The sequence below is a fragment of the Ranitomeya variabilis genome, chromosome 5 (assembly GCF_051348905.1).
Source record: "Ranitomeya variabilis isolate aRanVar5 chromosome 5, aRanVar5.hap1, whole genome shotgun sequence".
In the NCBI taxonomy this organism is placed as follows: Eukaryota; Metazoa; Chordata; class Amphibia; order Anura; family Dendrobatidae; genus Ranitomeya; species Ranitomeya variabilis.
The window spans coordinates 628,222,874-628,247,473 of record NC_135236.1 but is presented as its reverse complement, the minus strand read 5'-3'; the positions used below and the strand labels follow the sequence as shown (position 1 = coordinate 628,247,473).

At 37.7% G+C, this 24,600-nt stretch overlaps 1 protein-coding gene and 1 pseudogene across 6 annotated transcripts in view; both read right to left on the bottom strand.

The window, feature by feature from the left end:
• The window catches only part of LOC143776626 (protocadherin gamma-B1-like), a 472,349-nt gene that overhangs the window by 384,400 nt on the left and 63,349 nt on the right, over window positions 1-24,600 (bottom strand). The window contains exon 1 of one of the 5 annotated variants that reach the window (XM_077266162.1): window positions 13,563-16,127. The exons of 3 other annotated variants lie outside the window; for them this stretch is intronic. In XM_077266162.1, the coding sequence (XP_077122277.1) occupies window positions 13,563-16,028 (2,466 nt within the window). In that variant the 5' untranslated portion in view covers window positions 16,029-16,127. Of the gene's footprint in view, window positions 1-1,268; window positions 3,830-13,562; window positions 16,128-24,600 lie in introns of those variants that run through there. One more of the 5 variants, XM_077266188.1, reaches the window with a different exon arrangement.
• Window positions 18,634-22,599, bottom strand: LOC143776631 (protocadherin gamma-B1 pseudogene; annotated as a pseudogene). The gene is made up of 2 exons (XR_013215883.1): window positions 20,254-22,599; window positions 18,634-18,932 (listed from the first exon to the last, which is right to left on the bottom strand). The product of XR_013215883.1 is annotated as a protocadherin gamma-B1 pseudogene (transcript).

Below are 24,600 nucleotides of genomic sequence, written 5' to 3'. Positions count from 1 at the left end.
CCCCACACCTGAAGACATAGTAACACATAGAGCCCGGGGCGTGCTGGAGTCCCTGTAAAAAGGCTCGAGTTACCTGTCATACAGGTATTGTCCTATCCTATATGAGTGACAGAGAGAACTGTGAGGACCTTATCTGAAGTCATAGTAAGGGAGTACAACACCACCACGTTAGAGGAAGTCTTTTAACTCCCCCTGGTAATGGAGACTCTGGATTCGCTTCCAAGCCGGCCGGACCCTGCCTGCCCTGTGATCTGGTACCCTGGACTGTGGTTGCCTGAAGTCTTCAGTAAGCCAGGTAAAGAGACTGCAAACCTGTGTCCTCATTCTTTACTATTCACCATCTTCCATCTACACACCGGGTGCCCTGGGGATACACTTCACCTGTGGAAAGTTATACCATCTAGCTGCCATAACATCACCCCAGAGGACCCCTTAAAGCAGCGTCGGTCACCACTGACTGAATACCACAGGTGGCGTCACGAACATAAACTTTAATCAATTTCGCCTTTTACATGGGTGCCCAGGGCCACAGACCGGGTCACCACCGTGACATCCCCCTGTGAACACCGGACCTGGTACCGGGTACCCCACGGCCCTGGCGGGCAACTAATCATGGGCTGGCATGTGCTGCTGTGACTGGCTCACATGTGAGTAACATCAGATATTAGAGGGTGGTAGAAGAGAATATGTGACCCATTCTCCTTGAAAAAGCATCAGTGCGAAATGCACATTGGGGCGGTTGTGGTAGCGTTCATGGTTCTTTGAACACACTATGGACAAGCATTGAACCTGTAAACCTTTGTTTAAATGGACTTTCCGAGTAGTGATTCTACTCATTGTATAGTGAGTAGTGACTGTACCAGATTTCTGCACAATATTGATAACTGTAATCAAGCAGCTGCAAAGAGAACACAACTTCACTTCTCCCTGAAGCTGCTGCTCCAGTAAGCAAGCTACATAGTATTTAAATGCTATTTATCTTCAGATTATAACTATATGTGCAGGTAAATAGTATATAAAGATTTTAGAGGCTCCCTTTAAAGATTTTGAAACATTTCTCTGTTTGACAACTGACCAAAGAAGAAAATATATCCTAAATAATAATAAATGTAACAATAATGTGTATGTCTGTGGTCAAAAAACAATAATTTCCATAAAAATTATTCTCTTAGAAACCCATACAGTGATAGAAATTAATCTTGTAATGTTTAAAGTTACAATGCAATTTATAGAATCATCTATTGAGCATACAAAGGAATAAGTTTTACCTGGTTAATGCTTGGACCAAGCCCAGTTACTTGTTCTGTATTATCAGCATCAATCAGGTTTTCCACAGGAACATTTCCACTTGGATTCATGTAAGTAAAGTCCCCCTCAGCAGGATCTAGTGCCACACACATATTATATGAGTATGGTAAAGGTAACGATCCATCACTATACATGGAGAAGGTCCTGGGATCAATTGGAGGATACAGATTTGTAGAGAGAGAAGAGAAGGCCGGTAATGGTTTTGGCTGCTTACATTTGGATATAATTGCCGCCATCACAGTTATTATAAAGAGCAAAGAAATAAGTGCAAGTCCAACCACTAAGTAGAATTGTAAGTAGCTTTGAGTTTCTTCATCTTTCAGTTTGTTGCTGAGCTTAGGAACAACCTGCTGAAAGTCATCTGCAATAATAAGACTTAAGGTGGTTGTAGCAGAGAGAGTGGGATGTCCATTGTCCTTCACCATCACTACAACCTTGTAATTTAACATGTCCTTTTCCTGAAAAATGTGTGATGTTCTGATTTCACCTGAGTGCTGATTTATCACAAAATAAGTAAGGTCTGAAGCTTGTATGAAGTGATAAGAGAGCCAGGAATTGTGTCCAGAGTCTGCATCCACTGCCACCACTTTAGTTATTAAAGAACCAGGCTCAGAAACAAAAGGAACCATCTCAAACACAGCTGATCCACCAGTATCTGGTGATGGGTATAAGATCTTTGGTGCATTATCATTTTGGTCCACTATGTGGATAAATAGTGTAACATTGCTGCTCAGAGAGGGGGATCCATTGTCTGAGGCTGTGACTTCTATTATAAACTCCTTGTTCTGCTCATAATCAAAAGATCTTTGAGCATAGAGAACGCCGGTCTCTATATTGATGGAGAGATAAGATGTCATTGATGGAGTTTCTGTAATGGCGCTGGAAATTGAGTAAATTATTCTAGCATTGTCTCCAGTGTCAGGATCTGAGGCTTGTATACTGAATATTGAAGCTCCTGGTAAATTGTTCTCTGACACATAAGCCACATAAGTAGATTTAGAAAATATTGGTGGGTTGTCATTGACATCTGATACATCCAATGTGAGAACTCGTGTGCTGGAAAGAGGTGGAGATCCTCTATCTGTGGCTATAATGGAGATATTATAAGAAGATGTTTTCTCTCTGTCTATGGCAGCACTTAAAACAAGTCTATAGTAAGTGTCTGATGACAATAAATTAAAGGGAATATCTTCATGAATTTGGCAGTCAACATCTGCATTATCTCCAGAATCCTGGTCATGAATTTCAATCAGAGCGATCATTGTTCCAGGAGCAGAATCCTCAGGAATAGGAGAAGACAATGAGGTGATGGATATCTCAGGAGCATTGTCATTTACATCTATTACTTCCACCAGAACCTTACAATGAGCTACAAGGCCTCCTCCATCCTTCGCTTGTACAGACAATTCATAATTATCAGTGACTTCAAAATCCAAGTTTCCATTCATCTTGATTTCACCAGTAATTGAGTTAATACTAAATATTCCCGAGTGATGAATATTTCCAGATGTTTTAATAAAGGAATATGTGATCTCTGCATTGATCTCTTCATCAGTGTCTGTAGCATTTAACATGATCACTGTAGAATTAACTGGGATGTTTTCCTTTAAGGAAACTTTGTACATATCCTGACTAAATAGGGGGGCATTGTCATTGACATCTATAACAATGATCTTTAGTAATGTTGTTCCAGACCTGATAGGATTTCCTCCATCCAAGGCTGTTAGTATTAATTCATGAATATCTTGTGATTCTCGATCTAATGGTTTCTCCAGGACAAGCTCTGGATATTTACTCCCATCTGTTCTGATATTCTCAGTAAGTGTAAAATACTGATTATGACTGAGCTTGTATGTCTGCACTGAATTACTACCAATATCTGGATCTTCTGCACTTTGCAAAGCAAATCTTGATCCTGGTGATGTCAATTCTATTATTTTCAATAAAAAATTATCTTGATAGAACTGTGGAGAATTGTCATTTGTATCCTGAATTTCAACTTTGATTTTAGAATTTTTAAAAGGATTTTCAACCACAGCATCAAAGCTTAAAAAACATGATGCTGCTCTCTTACACAATGTCTCCCTGTCTATCCTGTCCTTAATATACAGATTGCCATTATCCACGTTTACATAGAAATATCTCTCTGCTGATCTGGATACAATTCTCAGTTTTCTAGATGAGAGCTGATTATTATCTAATCCAAGGTCATCTGCAATATTTGCTATAACAGAGTCTTTCCTCATCTCTTCTACAATGGAATAATGAATCTGACCAGAGATTGAATACAGATAAGAAAATAAGAGATATATTACTTGCCACCTGGTTCCTTTGTAGTCTCGTATAGGAGATCGAAGCTTGTCCATCCTCAATGATTATCAATTTTCCATAAAATGTACAGTAAGTTTTTATCATCCAATGTAAATATTCAGCAGAAAAATCTGCAAGATATTTTTAATTCTATTTTTAAAATAAATCCTTCGCTCTGCGTCCAAGAGAATCCAGAAAATGTCTGTTGTTCTTTCTTCAGATCAGCAATGAATGGGGCAGAGAAAAATACCAGTGGATTTTCAGCTCTGTATTTTTCTTTTTAGTGGTTAAACAGCGGCGCTCAGAGGTGAAAATACAGAATTGCAATGTTCTAAATGATTATTTTGTTAGTAAAATATTTAGAATTGAGAGTCCTCAGTGGATGATACCTTTAAATGGCTAACTGAAAAGATGGTAACAAATTGCAAGCTTTTTTGAGTTAGCCATTAAAAGGTATGAACCACTGAGGACTCTCAATTCTAAATATTTTTCTATCTACTGGCTAACAAGGTACAAATATCTTTCCTGTATTTTCTTAGTATAAAACCAAAATTCTTAGAATACGTTTTACTGATATTTTTGAGCACTCTTTTAATTTGCTGTATATTATCATGTCCAATTTTCATATTCACACCAACTATTAAATAGTTTTAAGAATTTCTTAACATAAAGAAATACATTTTTCCTTTTTGTCCTTTTCAATAATAATAATAATACCAAAAAATAACATATTAATATGTAGGAAATAGAAGACAATTTTTTCTATACACATTTAAAAGCGTTAAGCAAAGATATTGCAGTTTTTTGGTTATGAGGCTGAATTGCATAACCTAACAGAATTAAAGGCTATGCAGAATTAAAAGAAAATGAACAACAAAATGTCACGCACAGTGTAGGAAAGGCTAACTCCAGCACGAAGGGATAAGGGGAAGGGAACCCAACACTAGGGAAGGGGACGAGTGGAGACCCTTAGGCAAATCTAACGTCACCCTGTCTGCCTTAAGGTCCCTATATAGGTTCTGCACCTATGGAAAAGCAGGATGACTAATCCATGCCTGCCCCTAGCAGTAAGCCCTGCATAGGGAATGACAGGATAGCACTAGTCAATCCCCACTATAACTAAAGACAGATGGGATACACAAACAAGGGGAACACTTAGCTTGAGTAGACTCAGAGAGAAACACAGACATTCTCCAAACAACAAGGAGGAAGATAGCCGACTGCTATAGCTCCAAGCCTCAACTGGGAAATGGAAATGGAAATATCACCTGCAACTCCCAGCAACAAGCTGGGAGTTATAAACACCTGGGTGCAGGTGTGTCCATTAGAGTAGAAGGAAAGTTGCCACTGGGTCATAGAGTCAGAAGGGCCAGGAATAAGTCTGAAAAGCAAAATGTTGAGACCTACTGAAGTCAGATGCAGTGCAACGGTCTGCAGCCTCTGACACACCAGTGACAGTACCCCTCATCTTCAGCACAAGTTTTCTCTGGATAAGAGTTGTGAAACAAGCAAACCAGCCTGTGGGCATTCACCTCTGATGCAGAAACCCACATCCTTTCCTCTGGACCATAACCCCTCCAATTCACCAAGTATTGCAGGGAATAACGTTGGAGGCGAGAATCTATAATCCTTGAAATTTGAAACTCTAGGTTTCCAACAACCATTATTGTGGAGGTGGTAGGGGTGAGGGCTCAAGGGGCTCCACATATCTCTTGAGCAAAGACCTGTAAAAAACATTGTAGATCTTAAGAGCCTGAGGTAGCTCAAGACGAAAAGCTGCTGGACTAGTGACGGGGGTTATCTTATAGGAACCAATGAATGTAGGTCCCAACTTCCAGAAAGGAACCCTCAACCTGAAATTCCTGGTAGACAGCCACACAAGATCATTCACATCCAGGTTCGGACCCGGCACACGTTTACTGACAGTCATACATATATACCGGCCTCTCCTGACCCTGTGAGGAACAGGTAGTGGCGAAACAGGACCAGATGGTCCTGCACAAGTACACAAGTGTGCAAACATTGCAGGTAGACACTTGTTCAACTACATGCCGATGTAACCCTGTCTACCAAAAACAACTAGAATGGAGTTCCGCGGTTGCCTTACCACCTGGGTGGCCAGGAAGTACAGAGTCTTGATATTCTCTAGTTACCTTGCGGTACAATTTAGATGGCACAAAGAACGTTCCCGAAGGGCAGGAGGCAGGGGCAATAACAGTAACGTGGCTGTTACTGCGCCTGCATGCGAATAGTGGAGACGTGCATGTCACTTGCGCCTGCGCAAGTCACACTGCTGCGGTGCCTTATGGGATTCAGAGACAGCGTCCAGAAGTCCCAAATGGCAATTATATATAAATGTTAAAGATAGAAAATTTACCTATAGCTTTCTTTAGAGAATATAGAAAAATCATAGTACATAGCTAATAAACTGTAAAGTTGTAATGTCCCTTTTATAAACAAAAAAAAGAATTTAGCAAGTGACAGATTAAACTTATAGACATGATTGGTAACAAGACTCATAATCTTTCTTGTTTAGCTGTAAGCAAACTATAATATTTTGTTAATTTTTTTTCTACCTTATATTCTCATATTGGAAACAGATATTTACAATATTGTTATTATGATTAATTAGACCAGGTCAGTCATTTTTTTCTCTAACCTTTGAACTTGACAATGCAAGTAAGCAGTGTCAAAGATCTTTGAAATAATTATTTTCATCTTGTTTTTTAAACCAACATTTTTTTATATCCAATACTGGGAGGTCTAGCTGAACTACTATCTGACAGGGTTGGCGGAACGCACAGAGTACATATATATATATGTATTAATAGGTGCGTTCGCAACCCGGGGTCCACCGTGCAGGAAAGGAACCTGCTGCTGGCAAATGGCGGCGCTATATGGCGGAATAAGCGAACTCTGTTAACTCCACAGATTCACTAGAAACAAGATGCTGTGCCCTGTTAACCTCACAAAGGTACCCAGCTACCAAACAGAGCAAAACTGTGGTCCTGCAGTCAGAGAAACAGGCAAACAACTCCTCACCGGAGGTGCCGGTATTCTAGTGGCTTATTTCCACCAAGGCCCTGAATACACACATACAAACTCCTCACCGGAGGTGCCAGTATTCTAGGGGCTCAATTCAGCCAAACCCTAACCACATCCAGACATGACCACACTGGCACTGAGCTCATTGACTTTGGATTGATACTAGCGCAAGGCCGTGCGGCCATGCAAACCTTTTATAGCTGTAGCAGACAAGGACCTTCCAAGTGGTCCAATAGGAGCTGCTACAGGGCCTGAGCGTGGAACCCCCGACCTCCAATGAGACATCCTCCCGTGGGCATGCTCAGTGTGTGCAAAGCAGGAATTAGTCCCAGAAAAGCCTGCACGCCGCTGACCAGTGCTGGCTACAAAAGCAGAACCTGGAAAGGCAGCAGTAACTGTTTGCACAGTATCAGGCTGAGCGAGATGCTGGGACCAATGTCTCCACTGAGCAGGCTCCACTTCGGCTGAAGCAGAATGGGAGACCGCTGCAGCCATGGATCGAGATTCCCTCTGTGCAGCGGCAGGAACTCGACTCCTAACACTATCATTATAAGAAGGGGAAATAACAATTAAAAAAAACTGGTTTTGAGACTAGTTTATGGTGCCTCTTTAAGACCTATTTGGTAAACACAATACTAAGTTATTTGGCGCATAGTACAATTTAAGTTGTCTGTAAGTAGCATGAGTATATCTCACAAATTTAGTTAATGCTTGGTGCCAGCCCTTCAGAAATGTTTTTTTTTAAACATTTTAGGACTTCATAATGTAGAATATTATGTGATATTATACACAAAACTTTAAATTTAAATATTTTAAAAAAATTATATTAACTTTTCTACTCTGATCCTTTAAGCGTAAATCTATCTACCTTGAAAAATCTGGATAAAAATTATATATTGTTTGTTATTTCAGAGTTGTACTAATATCTGCCCACTGATGGTTTTGTATCCAATCAATAGAAAATATTAGTCCCACTTAATCAAGATAGCAATGTTCACGCCAGTCTTAATGAGGGGGCATGTTGGAGCCAGATGCTCCTGATTCAGTTTGTGCACCTCCCTTGACATCTTACTTCAGTCAGGGATGAGAGTAAGATTTCTGGGTTAAGGTATTCCACAGCTCATCGTTAAGCTATGCCCCAGTCAACCTTGTCCCACCCCAGCTCTTCCCAGTTTGGCAATGCTGAGCAAAATTGTCGTCAAACCAGCAAAAATCATAAAATGTTTGTACATCTCCACATTGCTCAAAAATTTTGAAACTTTTCAAAGTGATTTACAATCGAATTCTTGTGTAATTGCTTAGATGAAACAGGGTTGTAGAATTTAATACAAGTTAAAAACAATACTAACAGAATAATACTCAAAAATATTCTTTAACCTCTACAGACATTCCACTGAAAAGACAAGGAAAATAGTGTGACAAACTCCTATTATTTGGAAAAATGACCAAATATACACATGTACCTTGTGCAATATTATACATAGTAATACTAATGTCTAGCTATGGCAACAAAATAATTGTTTACAAAAATTAATTACTATATATCCCATTAGCAAAATAGGAATACCTCCTTCTGCATAAAATCTCCACCAGACGTCTTTCAGAATTATTTGTATGGCCATTTTATAATCACATTGCAATCTCTAGTATGATCATTGAATGAATAGTCCATATCATCTATAGGACAAATATTTACAAAATAAAAATATTTATGATTCAAATCCCAAGATTTAGTTGCAAGTGCCTGAGAGAAAAGTCGTCAACTCTAAATGCAAATGTCAAGTATTAGAAGTTCGGAGCCTTGCTTTCTTAACAATCATTCAGCATGTAAGGACCTGGAACCAATGGAAGATTTTCAAGTGCTCTACTTGGACTGCCCTATCCTGTTAATCTGTATGATTTCTACTTGTGTGCAATCAACAATAAGAATAGGAAGGGTGAGCTTCCAATTTGAAGTTGTTGGGTAATACTTATAATGGTCAGACCCCAACCATTGAATTTACATACAAGAAATAAACTTTGAGGTATATACAGGTCCCTCCCAAGTTAAAAATCTATAATACACATTGAACAATTCCACATCTAAAGTATGTAACAATATCTGATTATCCATGATGCTAATGCATAGTAAAAAAAGACTATTGTTCAATTATGCAAATTGCCTCTTCTGAGAAAAAGAGGACTTAAACTCTATAGCGCCACCTGTTGGAAGTAGCGATCCTACAAGTCACAATCAACCCTTTCACAATGAACCCTGTTCACTCCCTGAAGAAGCAACGTGAGTGAAACGCGCGTTGGAGTGTGGGATAGCAGTAATACCACGTGGGAAATGAATCCTGGTTAGTATATGGAGCTTTCACTATGCGCTAGTCACTTTCCTATTAGGGATTATTATATGTGATTCAATTATGTGCACTTCATGAGTATATTTTGAGCTATATACTCCTTATCTATTATACACATTATATTATACTACTTGGATTTAGGTATATATTTATAAGCACTTTATTTATTTATTAATGTTTACAAAAATAAAATTTAGTATATATAATATAGGTTTCCCGATTTATGGTAAATGAATTTATATAAAAACCGTATACTATTGTTATGGAATATTTAGATTAAGGGTGGTATTCTGCTCCCTTGAGTTTTTAGATTTGTCATATATGTTTTTTAATCGTGTTTTTTGTGTCAGATTGGATTGGTGTTCCTAATAAAATAATTTATATTTGAACATTATTGTTTTTTGGATTATTTATTTAGTAGTTTCTTTATATGTATACTCTTTTCAAGTGGTCTCCTTTTTTTCCAATTTGTAGTTGTTGGGTAATACTTATAATGGTCAGACCCCAACCATTGAATTCATATACAAGACATAAACTTTGAGGTATATACAGGTCCCTCCCAAGTTAAAAATCTATAATACACATTGAACAATTCCACATCTAAAGTATGTAACAATATCTGATTATCCATGATGCTAATGCATAGTAAAAAAGACTATTGTTCAATTATGCAAATTGCCTCTTCTGAGAAAAAGAGGACTTAAACTCTATAGCGCCACCTGTTGGAAGTAGTGATCCTACAAGTCACAATCAACCCTCTAACGAGTCGTGCAATATGACTTAGGATAAAAGCCAAATCAGTATCTCAATTCGCAGACACGGTGTTTCGGGCTGTTGGCCCTCGTCAGTGCGAAGCATGAGAACTGATTTGGCTAGGTGAGAGGCTCTATTGTCAATTGTTAATCAGTAGTAGATACGTAAGAGAGAAGTGAAACAATATTCTCCCTTTTTTTCTTGGAAATTCACCTTGCAAAAAAGTTTTTCTCCACAAATGTGATGTGCCTTGTTATGCTCTGGGGCATCTCCAGATGCCAGACCACAACAAATGTAATGTCTAAAAGAAAAAAATCCTTATAGTAACCTTACCTCTCCAGCCCCTCCGCTACTCACCCGACACCTGCATCTTATGATCCCCAAACACTCGTTCTGGATTCCCCACTGCTGAAATCCTCATAGCAAGCACACAGAAAGCCACAGCTCATGATGTGCACTGTGCTTGCAAAGAGCCCTCTCAGGCCTCATGAAATCCAGAAGTCCCAGCTCATCTTGCGATGCCCAGGGATTTCAAGTCCAATATTGAGAACCAATAGGATGGTGGTGAGTGGCAGATGGGTTGAGGAGTTGAGCTGCAAGGTGAGGATAAGGAGTTTTAATTTTTTTTTAACCTTGTCATGGAAGTTTACTGTCTAGAAATATGTTGGCCAGCAGATGCCATTTTGCTAAATCTGTGCAGAAGTGAATTACAAAAAATCAGCATTTTGGTGAATGTGGACTTTGTAAAATTCAAGTAGAATTCAATTTCACTCATCTCTTGTACTTATTTAGCTTTACTTCAGATCAAGGCGGCACATACAAAATGCCCTACTGTAGCTACTGTAAGGCTCTATAACCCTAGGATTCCCAATGACTAAAACAATAACAAAGGCAGTCCACAGCAATCCCGTTATACAATATAAATTGCCATAAAATGGCCCTATGTGTAGCCCAATGCGTTTCATCCACTTTGATTATTCAGGGAAGCCTAGTGTAAAAATTAATATATAGAGAAAGCTATTAGACTCACATGTTACAATGGCTAAAAGTTATGTTTCAAGATTAACAATTTCTTACACTTAGCTTGATACTTATTGGACATTTAGAAAGTCGTATTTATTGGAGAATTGTAGTTGGGAACAGTTCAATATTTGCTTTTTCTGTTTGTATGTTATATTAACCAGAAATTAGTGTATGCTTTTTAAGAACATATATTAAGAATAGAGATGGGCCCCTGAAAGCTCAGATTCAGTGGGTTCAGCCGAACAGTTAAAAAAGTTTGGGTTCGGGTGCCAGAACAATACCCAGACCCCATTCACTTGAATGGAGACTCGAACATCCAGTGTTTACCATGATGTCATTTGCATGACAGCGTGGCAAACACAACTTATGATTAGCAGTAAAATCATTACTGCTGGTCAGACAACCACGGTTCCCACACTGTGAAATGACAGCGTGAGCCAACAGTTTTGATCGGATGTAAAAAGTTTACCTCTGGTCACTGGCATTGGCTGATGGGACTACTGCTCCCATCAGCATACGCCTGCTGCCGCTAACAACATCGAGAGTAGATGGTGGCTGATGGGATTATTCATCAACCGGCACCTTCATTGTAAATAAATAATTTAAAAAAGATGGCATGGTTTCCCCTGTATATTTGATGATCAGCCAGACAAAAGTTGCAGCTGAGCTGGTTATCAAGAATAAAGGAGTCTTCACTACGATTTTTGTTTAAATTATTTTAAAAATAAGGGGCCATACACATTGGCAACCCCCTGCCTAAAAATTGCAGCCTGCAGCCACCCAGAAAAGGTGTATCTATTAGATGCGCCAATTCTGGCACTTTAACCAGTTCTTCCCATTTGCCCTGTAGTGGTGGCAAGTGGGATAATATTTGTTGGGTTGATGTCATCTTTGTATTATCTGGAGACATTACAACTGTAGTATTAACCCCAAAAATATGAACCTCACTTGCCACCGTCACACGGCATGTGGAAATGGCCGGGTAAAGCATCAGAATTGGCGCATCTAATAGATGTGCCTTTTCTGGGTGGCTACGGTGGTAGAGCAAGCGGAAGGCACCAAATAATTAGAAAGATGGTATAAGGTACATTCGCAGCCCGGGGTCCACTGTGCAGAGATGGAACCTGCTGCTGAGTAATGACAGACTATATGGCGGTATAATGTGGATACACACATGGGTTAGCTTCACCTGGTATGAAGGAAGCTAATCCTGTTGCGTCACAGGGCCACGGTACCGAACAAAGAGAGAAAGCAAGGAGTCACAGAACTCTGTCCCAAGACTAAGGGAAAGAGTTCCTCTAGACTTCTGCGCTCGACACCGCTACTGGGGTGTCAGAGTTAAACAGAAATAATAATTTAATGCACAAGAGTGCCGCTCTGGCTGATGCCACTAACCAACCAGACTTAGGCCAGGAAAGCGCTCTATTAGCGCACGGTGCAGCACTGGCGGTCACGACAATCAGATGCTGTATCGTGTGCTAGGTGTGCAGGTAGCGCTGTCGTGCGCTAGATAGCATCAACCATTCGCGAGCAGTCAACAACACTAGGAAGGAGATGATTAAGGAGCGACAGTCGCACATCTACACACACACGTTATCAAGTATACACTAGTGTATGGTCGAGTGGCCATGCGAACCTTTTATAGCAGCAGTGCTACGGGACCTTCCAGATGGACCAATAGGAGCCACAACAGGACCCGAGCATGTGACCCCCGACCTCCAATGTGAGGGTGTCCCATGGGCATACTCAGTATGGGAAAAGTAGGACTTAATCCCAGAAAGACCTGCTCGCTGTTGATCAATGCTGGCTACAAAGGCAGAGCCTGGAAGGGCAGCAGTAACCAGTCACACAGTATCAGCTTGAGCCAGATGCTGGGACCGAACTCTCCACTGAGCAGGTTCCAATGCGGCTGGAGAAGAATGGGAGACCGCAGTGGAGATGGTTTGAGATTCCCCCTGTGCAGAGGCGGGAACTTAACACCTAACATACGGGCTGCTATTTTTAGGCTGTGGGGGCCAATTTCTATTGCCCCTTACCAGCCTGAAAATTCCAACCCCCAGCTGTCTAATTTAGCTTGGCTGGCTGTCAAAAATGGGGGAGGGCATTTTTTTTAAATGATTTATTTAAATAATTAAAAAATACAGCTTGGGCACTCCTCTATTCTTGAGGTCACTCCTCTATTCTTGATAACCAGCCTTACTATAGCTGAGGGTTAGTGTCCCCCAGCTGTGAGTTTTGCCTGGCTGTATCAAAAATGCAGGGGAAACTGCAAAGTTTTTTATAATTATTTACTTAGTGAGCATGGAAAATACTCCTATCAGCAGCCATCAGCTCTTACTGATATTAGCATCAGCAGGCGTAGGCTGATGAAAACAGTAGTCCCATCAGTCGATGCCAGTGACTGGAGCTAAACTTTTTACCTCTGATCACATCTGTGGGCTCATGTTGTCATTTGACTGCATGGGAACTGCGGCTGTCTGACTGATGGTAATGGTTTTACTGCCAATCAGAAGTAGTGTTTGTCGCATTGTCTTGCACATGACTGAGCAAAAAACACGAAGTGTTCGGGAGCAGAACCCGAACAGTAACACGGACTTCCTGGTGAAGTCCGTGTTCGGTGTCCATGCCCAAACAGTAGGTGTTTGGTACGGACGCCGAACTTTACTTTTGACTTTCGCCCATCTCTAATTAAAAATGATATGAGTACAACTCAATTTGAAAAGTATAATGTATATATATTACAGCTTCCCAAGTAAATATAGATATCTAAAATAATACCTGTTCAATGCTTGGAGATGCTTCTTCAAAATGTTTAGCTCCTTGTTCTGTATTATCAGCATCAATCAGGTTTTCCACCGGAACATTTCCACTAGGATTCATGTAAGTAAAGTCCCCCTCAGCAGGATCTAGTGCCACACACATATTATATGAGTATGGTAAAGGTAACGATCCATCACTATACATGGAGAAGGTCCTGGGATCAATTGGAGGATACAGATTTGTAGAGAGAGAAGAGAAGGCTGGTAATGGTTTTGGCTGCTTACATTTGGATATAATTGCCACCAACACAGTAATTATAAATAGCAAAGAAATGAGTGCAAGTCCAACCACTAAGTAGAATTGTAAGTTGCTTTGAGTCTCTTCATCTTTCAGTTTGTTGCTGAGCTTAGGAACAATCTGCTGAAAGTCATCTGCAATAATAAAACTTAAGGTGGTTGTAGCAGAGAGAGTGGGATGTCCATTGTCCTTCACCATCACAACAATCTTGTAATTCAACATGTCCTTTTCATGAAAGATACGTGATGTTCTGATCTCACCGGTGTGCTCACTTATCACAAAATGATTTTGGTCTGACACTGATATAAAATTATAAGAGAGCCAGGAATTATGTCCAGAGTCGACATCCACTGCCACCACTTTAGTTATTAAAGAACCAGGCTCAGAAACAAAAGGAACCATCTCAAACACAGCTGATCCACCAATGTCTGATGATGGGTATAAGATCTTTGGTGCATTATCATTTTGGTCCACGATGTGGATAAATAATGTAACATTGCTGCTCAGAGAGGGGGATCCATTGTCTGAGGCTGTGACTTCTATTATAAACTCCTTGTTCTGCTCATAATCAAATGATCTTTGAGCATAGAGAACGCCGGTCTCTATATTGATGGAGAGATAAGATGTCATTGATGGAGTTTCTGTAACGGTGCTAGAAATTGAGTAAATTATTCTAGCATTGTCTCCAGTGTCAGGATCTGAGGCTTGTAAACTGAATATTGAAGCACCTGGTAAGTTGTTCTCTGACACATAAGCCACATAAGTCAATTTAGAAAATATTGGTGGGTTGTCATTTACATCTGATACATCCAATGTAAGAACTCGTGTGCTGGAAAGAGGAGGAGATCCTCTATCTGTGGCTATAATGGAAATATTATAAGAAGATGTTTTCTCTCTGTCTAGGGCAGCACTTAAAACAAGTCTATAGTAAGTTTCTGATGACAATAAATTAAAGGGAACATCTTCAAGAATTTGGCAGTCAACATCTGCATTATCTCCAGAATCTTGGTCATGAATCTCAATCAGAGCAATCATTGTTGCAGGAGCAGAATCCTCAGGAATTGGAGAAGATAATGAGGTGATGGATATCTCAGGAGCATTGTCATTTACATCTAGAACTTCCACCAGAACCTTACAATGAGCTACAAGGCCTCCTCCATCCTTAGCTTGTACAGACAATTCATAATTATTTATTACTTCAACATCTAAGTTTCCATTGATCTTTATTTCACCAGTTGTTGGGTTAATGCTGAATATTCCTGTGTGATGGATGTTTCCAGATGTTTTAATAAAAGAATATGTGATTTTTGCGTTGATCCCTTCATCATTGTCTGTAGCATTTAATATGATCACTGTCGAATTAATTGGGATGTTTTCTTTCAAGTTGACTTTATACATATTTTGCATAAATATAGGGGCATTGTCATTAGCATCTACAACAATAACTTTTAATAATGTTGTACCAGACCTTATAGGATTTCCTCCATCCAATGCTGTTAGTATTAATCTATGAGTGTCTTGTTTCTCTCTATCTAATGGTTTCTCCAGGACAAGCTCTGGATATTTACTTCCATCTATTCTGATATTCTCAGTGAGTGTAAAATACTGATTCTCACTGAGCTTGTATGTCTGCACTGAATTATTACCAATATCTGGATCTTCTGCACTTTGTAAAGCAAATCTTGCTCCTGGTGATGTGAATTCAATTATTTCCAATGTAATAATATTATGATAGAACTGTGGAGCATTATCATTTATATCCTGAATATCAACTTTGATCTTAAAATTATTAAAAGGATTTTCAGCAACAGCATCAAAGGTTAAAACACATGTGGTCTCTCTCCCACACAACGTCTCTCTATCTATCCTGTCCTTTATATAGAGGTTTCCATTGTTAGGATTTGCATAGAAATATCTCTCTGCTGATCTGGATACAATCCTCAGTTTTCTAGATGAGAGCTGATTAATATCTAATCCAAGGTCATCTGCAATATTTGCTATAACAAAGTCTTTCCTCATTTCTTCTACAATGGAATAATGAATCTGACCAGAAATTAAATAACAAAGATAAGAAAATAAGACATATATTACTTGCCATCTGATTCCTGTGCAGTCCTTTATAGGAGATTTCATCCTATCCATCCTCAGTGATAATTTTCCAAAAGATATCCAGTAAGGATTTATCATGAATTGCAAATGGTAAACAGAATAATGTACAAGATAATTGCCTTTTCAAATTGTATCCTTTGCTATGTGTCCAGGAGGATCCAGAAAATGTCTGTGGTTCTTTCTGCAGATCAGCAATGTGAGTGACAAAGGCAAATTCCAGTGGATTTTCAGTTCTGCAATTTTCCATTTTCTGGTTAAACAGCGGCGCTCAGAGGTGAAAGTACATAAAGTATAGATTTGAAATAGTCAAAATATTTAATTTTAATTGCTGCTTATATTCTAAAAACAAAACACTCACTAATTAATTTTGTAGTTTACTGAATGTTATTATTAAACAATTATTACATTTAGTTTTCATAAAACAGGAATAATAGCAGTTAAGAACATTCAAGAATATTGACTTCTTTAAAAATAGATCAACAAATTATAACTACACAGGCTTAAAAAGAAACTAAGAATAGTTTTGTATTCAGATAGAAAAATTACTTATGTTTATCAATTTCATCCAGGGAACAGGGAAGAAGCTTGAGAAATGATTTACAACAATCTGTTAAAGGGTTATTTTGATGTGCATATTTTGTTGTGGACTTTACCTTTTGGTAGCATCGTTCAGCATTCATAGCCCACATTTTGGGAGAATGAACTATTTTATTTGAGACATACAGTAGCTGTTAGAGACATACAGCAGCTATTAACTGTAATATCACAAAATAGAGGATTACAGGGTAAAGTTGTCACAAACAAACCAAAGAGCTCACACAAAACACAAAGAGCTCACACTGTACACAAAGAGCTCACACAGTACACAAAGAGCTCACACAGAACACATAGAGCTCACACAGAACATATAGAGCTCACACAGAACACATAGAGCTCACACAGAACATATAGAGCTCACACAGAACACATAGAGCTCACACAGTACACTATTAACAAACTCTAACAATACATTGCCATTCTCTGTCTACTCAACTTAATCTCCAAGGTATAAGCCTGCAGCTGTTGCTCTTATGTCAACATCTTTGAAAGCAAGCTAGCCTGTTCATGATGGAAGACTGACAAATGTTATTCTGCAATTCATGTGTTGGATGTTTCTGACAATATGTATCTTTAAGTATGTTTTTGGTTTTTATAAGCGTATATTTCAGAAAAGAAACCCATTCAAACAGTCAACTGTTGCTACTATGACCATCTCCTGAATTACTGTAGGATTACGTACCGATTCACAGTTGAACTGGTAAAAAAGAATGTTATTCTAGAGATTGAATCTTAATAATGACCAGGAAAGACAGCGCGTCATTGTCTTAAAAAATGTATTGGTCTTTTTTTGCTCATAACTAAGATTCTCCATTATCCCAAATAGTTTAGTTGTTTTTTAATATCTTTTTTCAACACCAGTCCTTTGTCAAACTCTTGGTTTAACGCATCATAGTCTTGGAAAATGTCACAACACACTTTATCTGTAATCACAGAGGGATTTATATATTTAAAATATTCCCAGGAAATCTGGTGTTGCTGCTTAGAAACAAACAATCAGAGCTCAGATTCAATTTCTAAAACTTCTTGGAAATAATAAAATATAATAATAATAAAAAATAATAATATTTTTTTCTGAAGGGAAAAAGGTTAGTTTTTATAAGACAGTAAATTATAATCATAGAATATTTGACTTACCATATAAACCCCTAAAATTGAAAAACCTCAAATTCTACAACATATTACGATTGTATTAGTAAATGTACGGCATTTTTTTAAATATCTAAATTTCTTGTCTAAGACATATAACAATTCTCAATTTTTTGGAGATAGGAATTTTTTTTTTTTTATATATACTATTCTACAGTGAAAAATCTACACATTGAATTTGTGCTTTAGACTTTCAACCACATAGTAAAGCATGTCAGTTTTTCATGTTTTTCAGATGTACAATACTCCATCTAAAGAAAAATGATCCACCGGAAGCCTTAATAGTATTTAACAAATTGTCAATAGGAAACAACCATTTTTTTTATCTAGTGCAAAGTGGGCTTTCATTTATTAGAATTTTCCTTGTCACAATCTTAAAGAAAATGATATCATTGTAATAGAGTGGAAAAATCTATATAGGATTTTAGGAAACCTCTTACACTTGTTCTTAAAAATATATGCAGTGTAAATTAACCAATGTTTTGCATTTGAATTCCACATCATGTTAATTCATACTGAATTTGTCATTTTGTATTTCACCCTTTGCAATACACTATGCCGGTAGACACCACCTTATAGATCGATGTAGTATTTTTGCAGCATGAGGTCTGTAATTAACACACTACATTGAGACTTGGCCTAACAGTTATTACTTAAGTTGTGGTCCTGGACTGGGGATCTATGTGCATATTCATTTTTCAAATAGTCCGCTTTTAACAATTACTGCTTTCTTGTTGGGTTTCTTCACAGTAAATAGGAAACAATTTGTCCCACTGTTGGGACCTCAAGCAATTACCCATAATGTAAAAGGAATGCTGTCTGTGAACGCTCATAGGTAGCATTAAAAAATAATTGATGATTATTTTTTTTCCATAAATCTCTAGTACACATGAAAATAAGCAACTTTGCAATGTATCTTATTATTTCTTATCTTGGATTGACAATTTATTCACAAAATTCTCAATTCTAAGTTAAAATGTGTCTTCAGTGAATACATATTTCCCATTATTGGGATAGGAGATGACACTTTGAGCTCTTAAAGCTCTATTGAGGACTGTAACAGTCAGTTTAGTAGAAATTGCAGTAGAATGTCTTTGTTGGCCTCCAGTTCCTCTCTCGTTCTCCCATCTTGATAGGAAATGACAATTGGAGATTTTCAAATTACATCTCAGTAACAAGGAAATCTGTCTTCATTGAATTCAGATTTTACTCATTAATTGAGGGTGAAAAATCAGTCTGTGAGGAAAAGTAAACAGAGTTTTTGAGAATATATTTTATAAAAATCATTATTTTCATGTGTACTATTTAATTATGAAATAAGAATTAAAACAGCGGTTAAACTTTCAGCGTTACACAGAGTCTATTCAAATGTATTGATTATCTATGGAATATAAAGAAGTATTCTGATGATCATCATTAGTGGTGGAGGGCACACATAACCTCAACAAAGTAGGTATGTAACTAGAATTAAAACAGTACTGACCAACCACCACCAGTGTATGGAAAAATATGGATAACTGCAATTAGAATAGAAAAAAGTCTAAGAACCACGCTGCAGTCACGAAATCCAACAATTACAAATGCTTTATTTAAATACAAGAGAACTGTCATAACAGCGGCTCAAATATCACAAGTAATGCATAGCTGCACAATACCTCAGACGATGGCAAAGACCACAGGGATACCCGTCCACCCCGACGCGCGTTTCGGTGTGGTACCTTCCTCAAGGGGCGCAGAAATTGCATTACTTCTGATATTTGAGCCGCTGTTATGACAGTCCTGATTGATGTAGTTGTTATAGGCTATATATGTCGGTACTAACCATTAACTATCGATGCACGTTGCATCTTGCTATTTGAGGACTTGTGTGATAGGCCATTACCTCTGCCCAGGGTTACACCTGTCTTCAGGCTTGTCTTTATGCTGATGGCATCTAGTGTCATCTTTTTAGCCCTACTGTGTCTGTCCGTCTGTTAGTATTTTATTGACGTTCTCTTGTATTTAAATAAAGCATTTGTAATTGTTGGATTTCGTGACTGCAGCGTGGTTCTTAGACTTTTTTCTATGGAATATAGGGCAGTACAATTTCTCCAGAAGGATAGTTCTAACTTATATCAGTTTTATCTTCTTACCAAAAGATATGTATCGTGAGCAGAGAACTCTCAATAGGTAAAAAAAATACAATTACTAGAGGATCCCAACTATCGAACTGCATCATGCAAAAAGTTGCAAATATTAAAAGTAAAGGAAAACTTATCAATAAATTGGGACTATGTGGTGTTTCAGATTTTTTCAAAAGTGGGAAAACAATGATGCTTAGGTTGCCGTGCTGACACAAAAAGTGTTGGCTGGTATAGATAAGGTTTTCTATGTTTTTTCAAGAACACAAAAAGCTACAATTCTGATTTAAACCCAATAAAAGTAAACTTCAGTACCAAGTGAATAGCTTCAAAGTCAGCTGTTATAAAAGTTGATACTGAATGACAAATAACTCTAAAAAATATAATGAACATATCACAGACCCTTATACTATGAGCAGAAAATTAAAACTTCTTACTTGTTCTACACATGGAGATATTTCACTTCCTTGTTCTGTATTATCAGCATCAATCTGGTTTTCCACCGGAACATTTCTATTAGGATTCATGTAAGTAAATTCCCCCTCAGCAGGATCTAGTGCCACACACATATTATATGAGTATGGTAAAGGTAACGATCCATCACTATACATGGAGAAGGTCCTGGGATCAAATGGAGGATACAGATTTGTAGAGAGAGAAGAGAAGGCCGGTAATGGTTTTTGCTGCTTACGTTTGGATATAATCGCCACCATCACAGTTATTATAAAGAGCAAGGATATAAGTGCAAGTCCAATGACTAAGTAGAATTGTAAGTTGCTTTGAGTTTCTTCATCTTTCAGTTTGTTGCTGAGCTTAGGAACAACCTGCTAAAAGTCATCTGCAATAATAAGACTTAAGGTGGTTGTAGCAGAGAGAGTTGGATGTCCATTGTCCTTCACCATGACTACAACCTTGTAATTCAACATGTCCTTTTCTTGAAAGATTCGTGATGTTCTGATTTCACCTGTGTACTCACTTATCACAAAATGATTTTGGTCTGACAATTGAATAAAATGATAAGAGAGCCAGGAATTATGTCCAGAGTCTGGATCCACTGCCACCACTTTAGTTATTAAAGAACCAGGCTCAGAAACAAAAGGAACCATCTCAAACACAACTGACCCACCAATATCTAGTGATGGGTATAAGATCTTTGGTGCATTATCATTCTGGTCAACTATATGGATAAATAATGCAACATTGCTGCTCAGAGAGGGGGATCCATTGTCTGAGGCTGTGACTTCTATTATAAACTCCTTGTTCTGCTCATAATCAAATGATCGTTGAGCATAGAGAACTCCGGTCTCTATATTGATGGAGAGATAAGATGTCATTGATGGAGTTTCTGTAATGGCGCTGGAAATTGAGTAAATTATTCTAGCATTGTCTCCAGTATCGGGATCTGAGGCTTGTATACTGAATATTGAAGCTCCTGGTAAATTGTTCTCTGGCACATAAGCCACATAAGTAGATTTAGAAAATATCGGTGGGTTGTCATTAATATCTGATAAATCCAGTCTAATAAATTGTGTGCTTGAAAGAGGTGGAGAGCCTTTATCTGTAGCTATAATAGTGATATTATAACATGTTGTTCTTTCTCTGTCGATAGTGGTTTGTAGGACAAGTCTATAATAAGTGTCTGATGACAATAAATTAAAGGGAACATCCTCATGAATTTGGCAGTCAACATCTGCATTATCTCCAGAATCTTGATCATGGACCTCAATCAGAGCGATCATTGTTCCAGGTGAAGAATCCTCAGGAATAGGAGAGGATAATGAGGTGATGGATATCTCAGGAGCATTGTCATTTACATCTATGACTTCCACCAGAACCTTACAATGAGCTACAAGGCCTCCTCCATCCTTGGCTTGTACAGACAATTCATAATTTTTTATTATTTCAAAATCTAAATTTTTATGGGTCTTGATTTCACCAGTCATTGTATTAATACTAAACATTCCCAAATTATCGAAGTTTCCAGAGCTTTTTCTGAAATAATATGCAATTTGTGCATTGATTCCTTCATCGTTGTCTGTAGCATTTAATATGATCACTGTAGAATTAACTTGGATGTTTTCTTTTAAATTGACTTTATACATATCCTGAGTAAATATAGGGGCATTATCATTAGCATCTATAACAATTATATTTAATAATATTGTTCCAGACCTAATAGGATTTCCTCCATCCAAGACTGTTAGCAATAATTCATGAATATCTTGTGTTTCTCGATCTAATGGTTTCTCCAGGACAAGCTCTGGATATTTACTCCCATCTGTTCTGAAATTCTCAGTGAGAGTAAAATACTGATTCTCACTGAGCTTGTATGTCTGCACTGAATTACGACCAATATCTGGATCTTCTGCACTTTCTAAAGCAAATCTTGCTCCTGGAGATGTAAATTCAATTATTTCCAAAGTAATTGAATTGTGAAAGAACTGTGGAGCATTATCATTTATATCCTGAATGTTAACTTTCATTTTAAAATTATTGAAAGGATTTTCAGCCACAGCATCAAAGGTTAAGACACAAGAAACATCTGATCCACACAATGTCTCTCTATCTATCCTGTCCTTTATATACAGATTTCCATTATTCCGATCAACATAAAAATATTTCTCTGCTGATCTGGACACAATCCTCAGTTTTCTAGATGAGAGCTGCTTATTATCTAATCCAAGGTCATCTGCAATATTTGCTATAACAGAGTCTTTTCTCATTTCTTCTACAATGGAATAATGAATCTGCCCGAAGACTGAATGACAAAGATAAGAAAATAAGACATATATTACTTGCCATCTGATTCTTTTGGAGCCCTGTGTAGATTTCATCCTGTCCATCCTGAGTGTTAATATTCTCCCAAAAATATCCAGTAAGGCTTTATCATGAAATGAAAATGTTAAATATTCATGATATCTGTAATTGTGTTTTCAATTTATATCCTTTTATTTCTGTGTCCAGGAGAATCCAGAAAATGTCCATGGTTCTTTCTGCAGATCAGCAATGTGTGTGACAAAGGAAAATTCCAGTGGATTTTCAGTCCTGCAATTTTTCACTTTATGGTTAAACAGCGGCGCTCAGAGGTGAAAATACAGAATTGCAATTTCTTTATAAAATACAAATTTGATATATTTAAAGGATTTATTTTTTGCTATTAATTTTCCAATGACAAAACATTCAGTGAACATTTTTCTAATTTCTGTACTTTATTATTAAACTGTTGTTATATTCAGTTTTTATAAAACAAGAAATAAACAGCCGGTATTAAAAAAAAGGAATTCTTTAAAAATAAAAAAATACAACTACATAAGCTTAATTAAAAAGTAAGCATAGTTACACAGTGGAGCTGAAAAATTGCTTATGTTTAACAAATACAATAAAATGGAAGAGCTCCTTGTGTAAATATGTGGATCTAGGTTCAATACCAGATCATGCACTGACCACCTTAGGAGGATGTGCATAGGCGGCACAAAAATGGAGAGGGCATGGTCACGATAGACGACGGAAGCTCCGGCCTCTGGTTCCTTGGCATGCACTACTGGTGTTGGAAGGAACATTTGAGAATCAGAAAAACTTGTGGGAAATTCAAGGTGCTGCAAGTGGATGAAGGAAGTCCAAAGTAAGGTAGCCAAGAAATCTTGCACGCTTCAGAATCTAAGGAAGGAGATGAATCAGCTTTGAATTGCATAAGACAATAAACATTCGTCATCTACGTTACTTTGGACATCCTTCATCCACTGGTGGCTCCTGGAATTTCCCACAAACTTTTTATGATTTTCAAATGTTATGTTTATCAAATTCATCCAGGGAGTAAGAAAAGAGGTAGAAGTATGATTTACAGCAATCTGGTAGAAAGGCAATTATAATGTGTAAATTTTTATGTTGCAGATTTCTGCTTTCAGTAGTGTCATTCAGAACTCAGAGATTTAGGGGAATTAACTGATTTACTAGAAACATACAGCAACTATTATTTGCAATATAACAACCTGGGGGATTAGTTAGAAAGGTGACGCAAACCAACCAAAGAGCTCACACAGTACACAAAGAGCTCACACAGTACACAAAGAGCTCACACAGTACACAAAGAACTCACACAGTACACAAAGAGCTCACACAGTACACAAAGAGCTCACACAGTACACAAAGAGCTCACACCGTACACAAAGAACTCACACAGTACACAAAGAGCTCACATGGTACACTATTAACAAATAATAATAATAATTAGCACATTGACATTTTCAGTCTGTGCAGCACAAAAAATAGCAATGGTTTAATTAAGTTAAGATATTTGAACAAGTTAGCATATACACAACTGAGGGCTGAAAAACTACATGTTTCAAGGCATCTCTTGGAAGTTTTTAGCTATATGTATTTGTAATGATTCTTTACTTTTACAAGTATGGGAAAGCATTTCAAAAAACAAAGCCTATCAACATCCTCTATTATGACCAGCTACTTAAGTACTATAAGATTTTCTACAAATTCACAGACAGTTATTCTAGAGATTGAACTTTTTTCTTCTCCAGAAAGAGATAGCAGCTCATCATCTTTTAAGGACATTTTACATGGAACTTTTTAAACGTATTTTAACATAAACATATTTAACAGTTGTAAGAACCAAATGTATCATGTCCTTTCCTAAAACATTTCTTCTCAAGGCTAAATAAATTAAATTGTCTTTTTGATCATAACTAAAAGTATGCATGTTCCCAATCAGTTTAGCTGCTTTTCTTTTTTCCCCCACTCCAGTACTTCACAAACTCTTGGTTTAGGACATT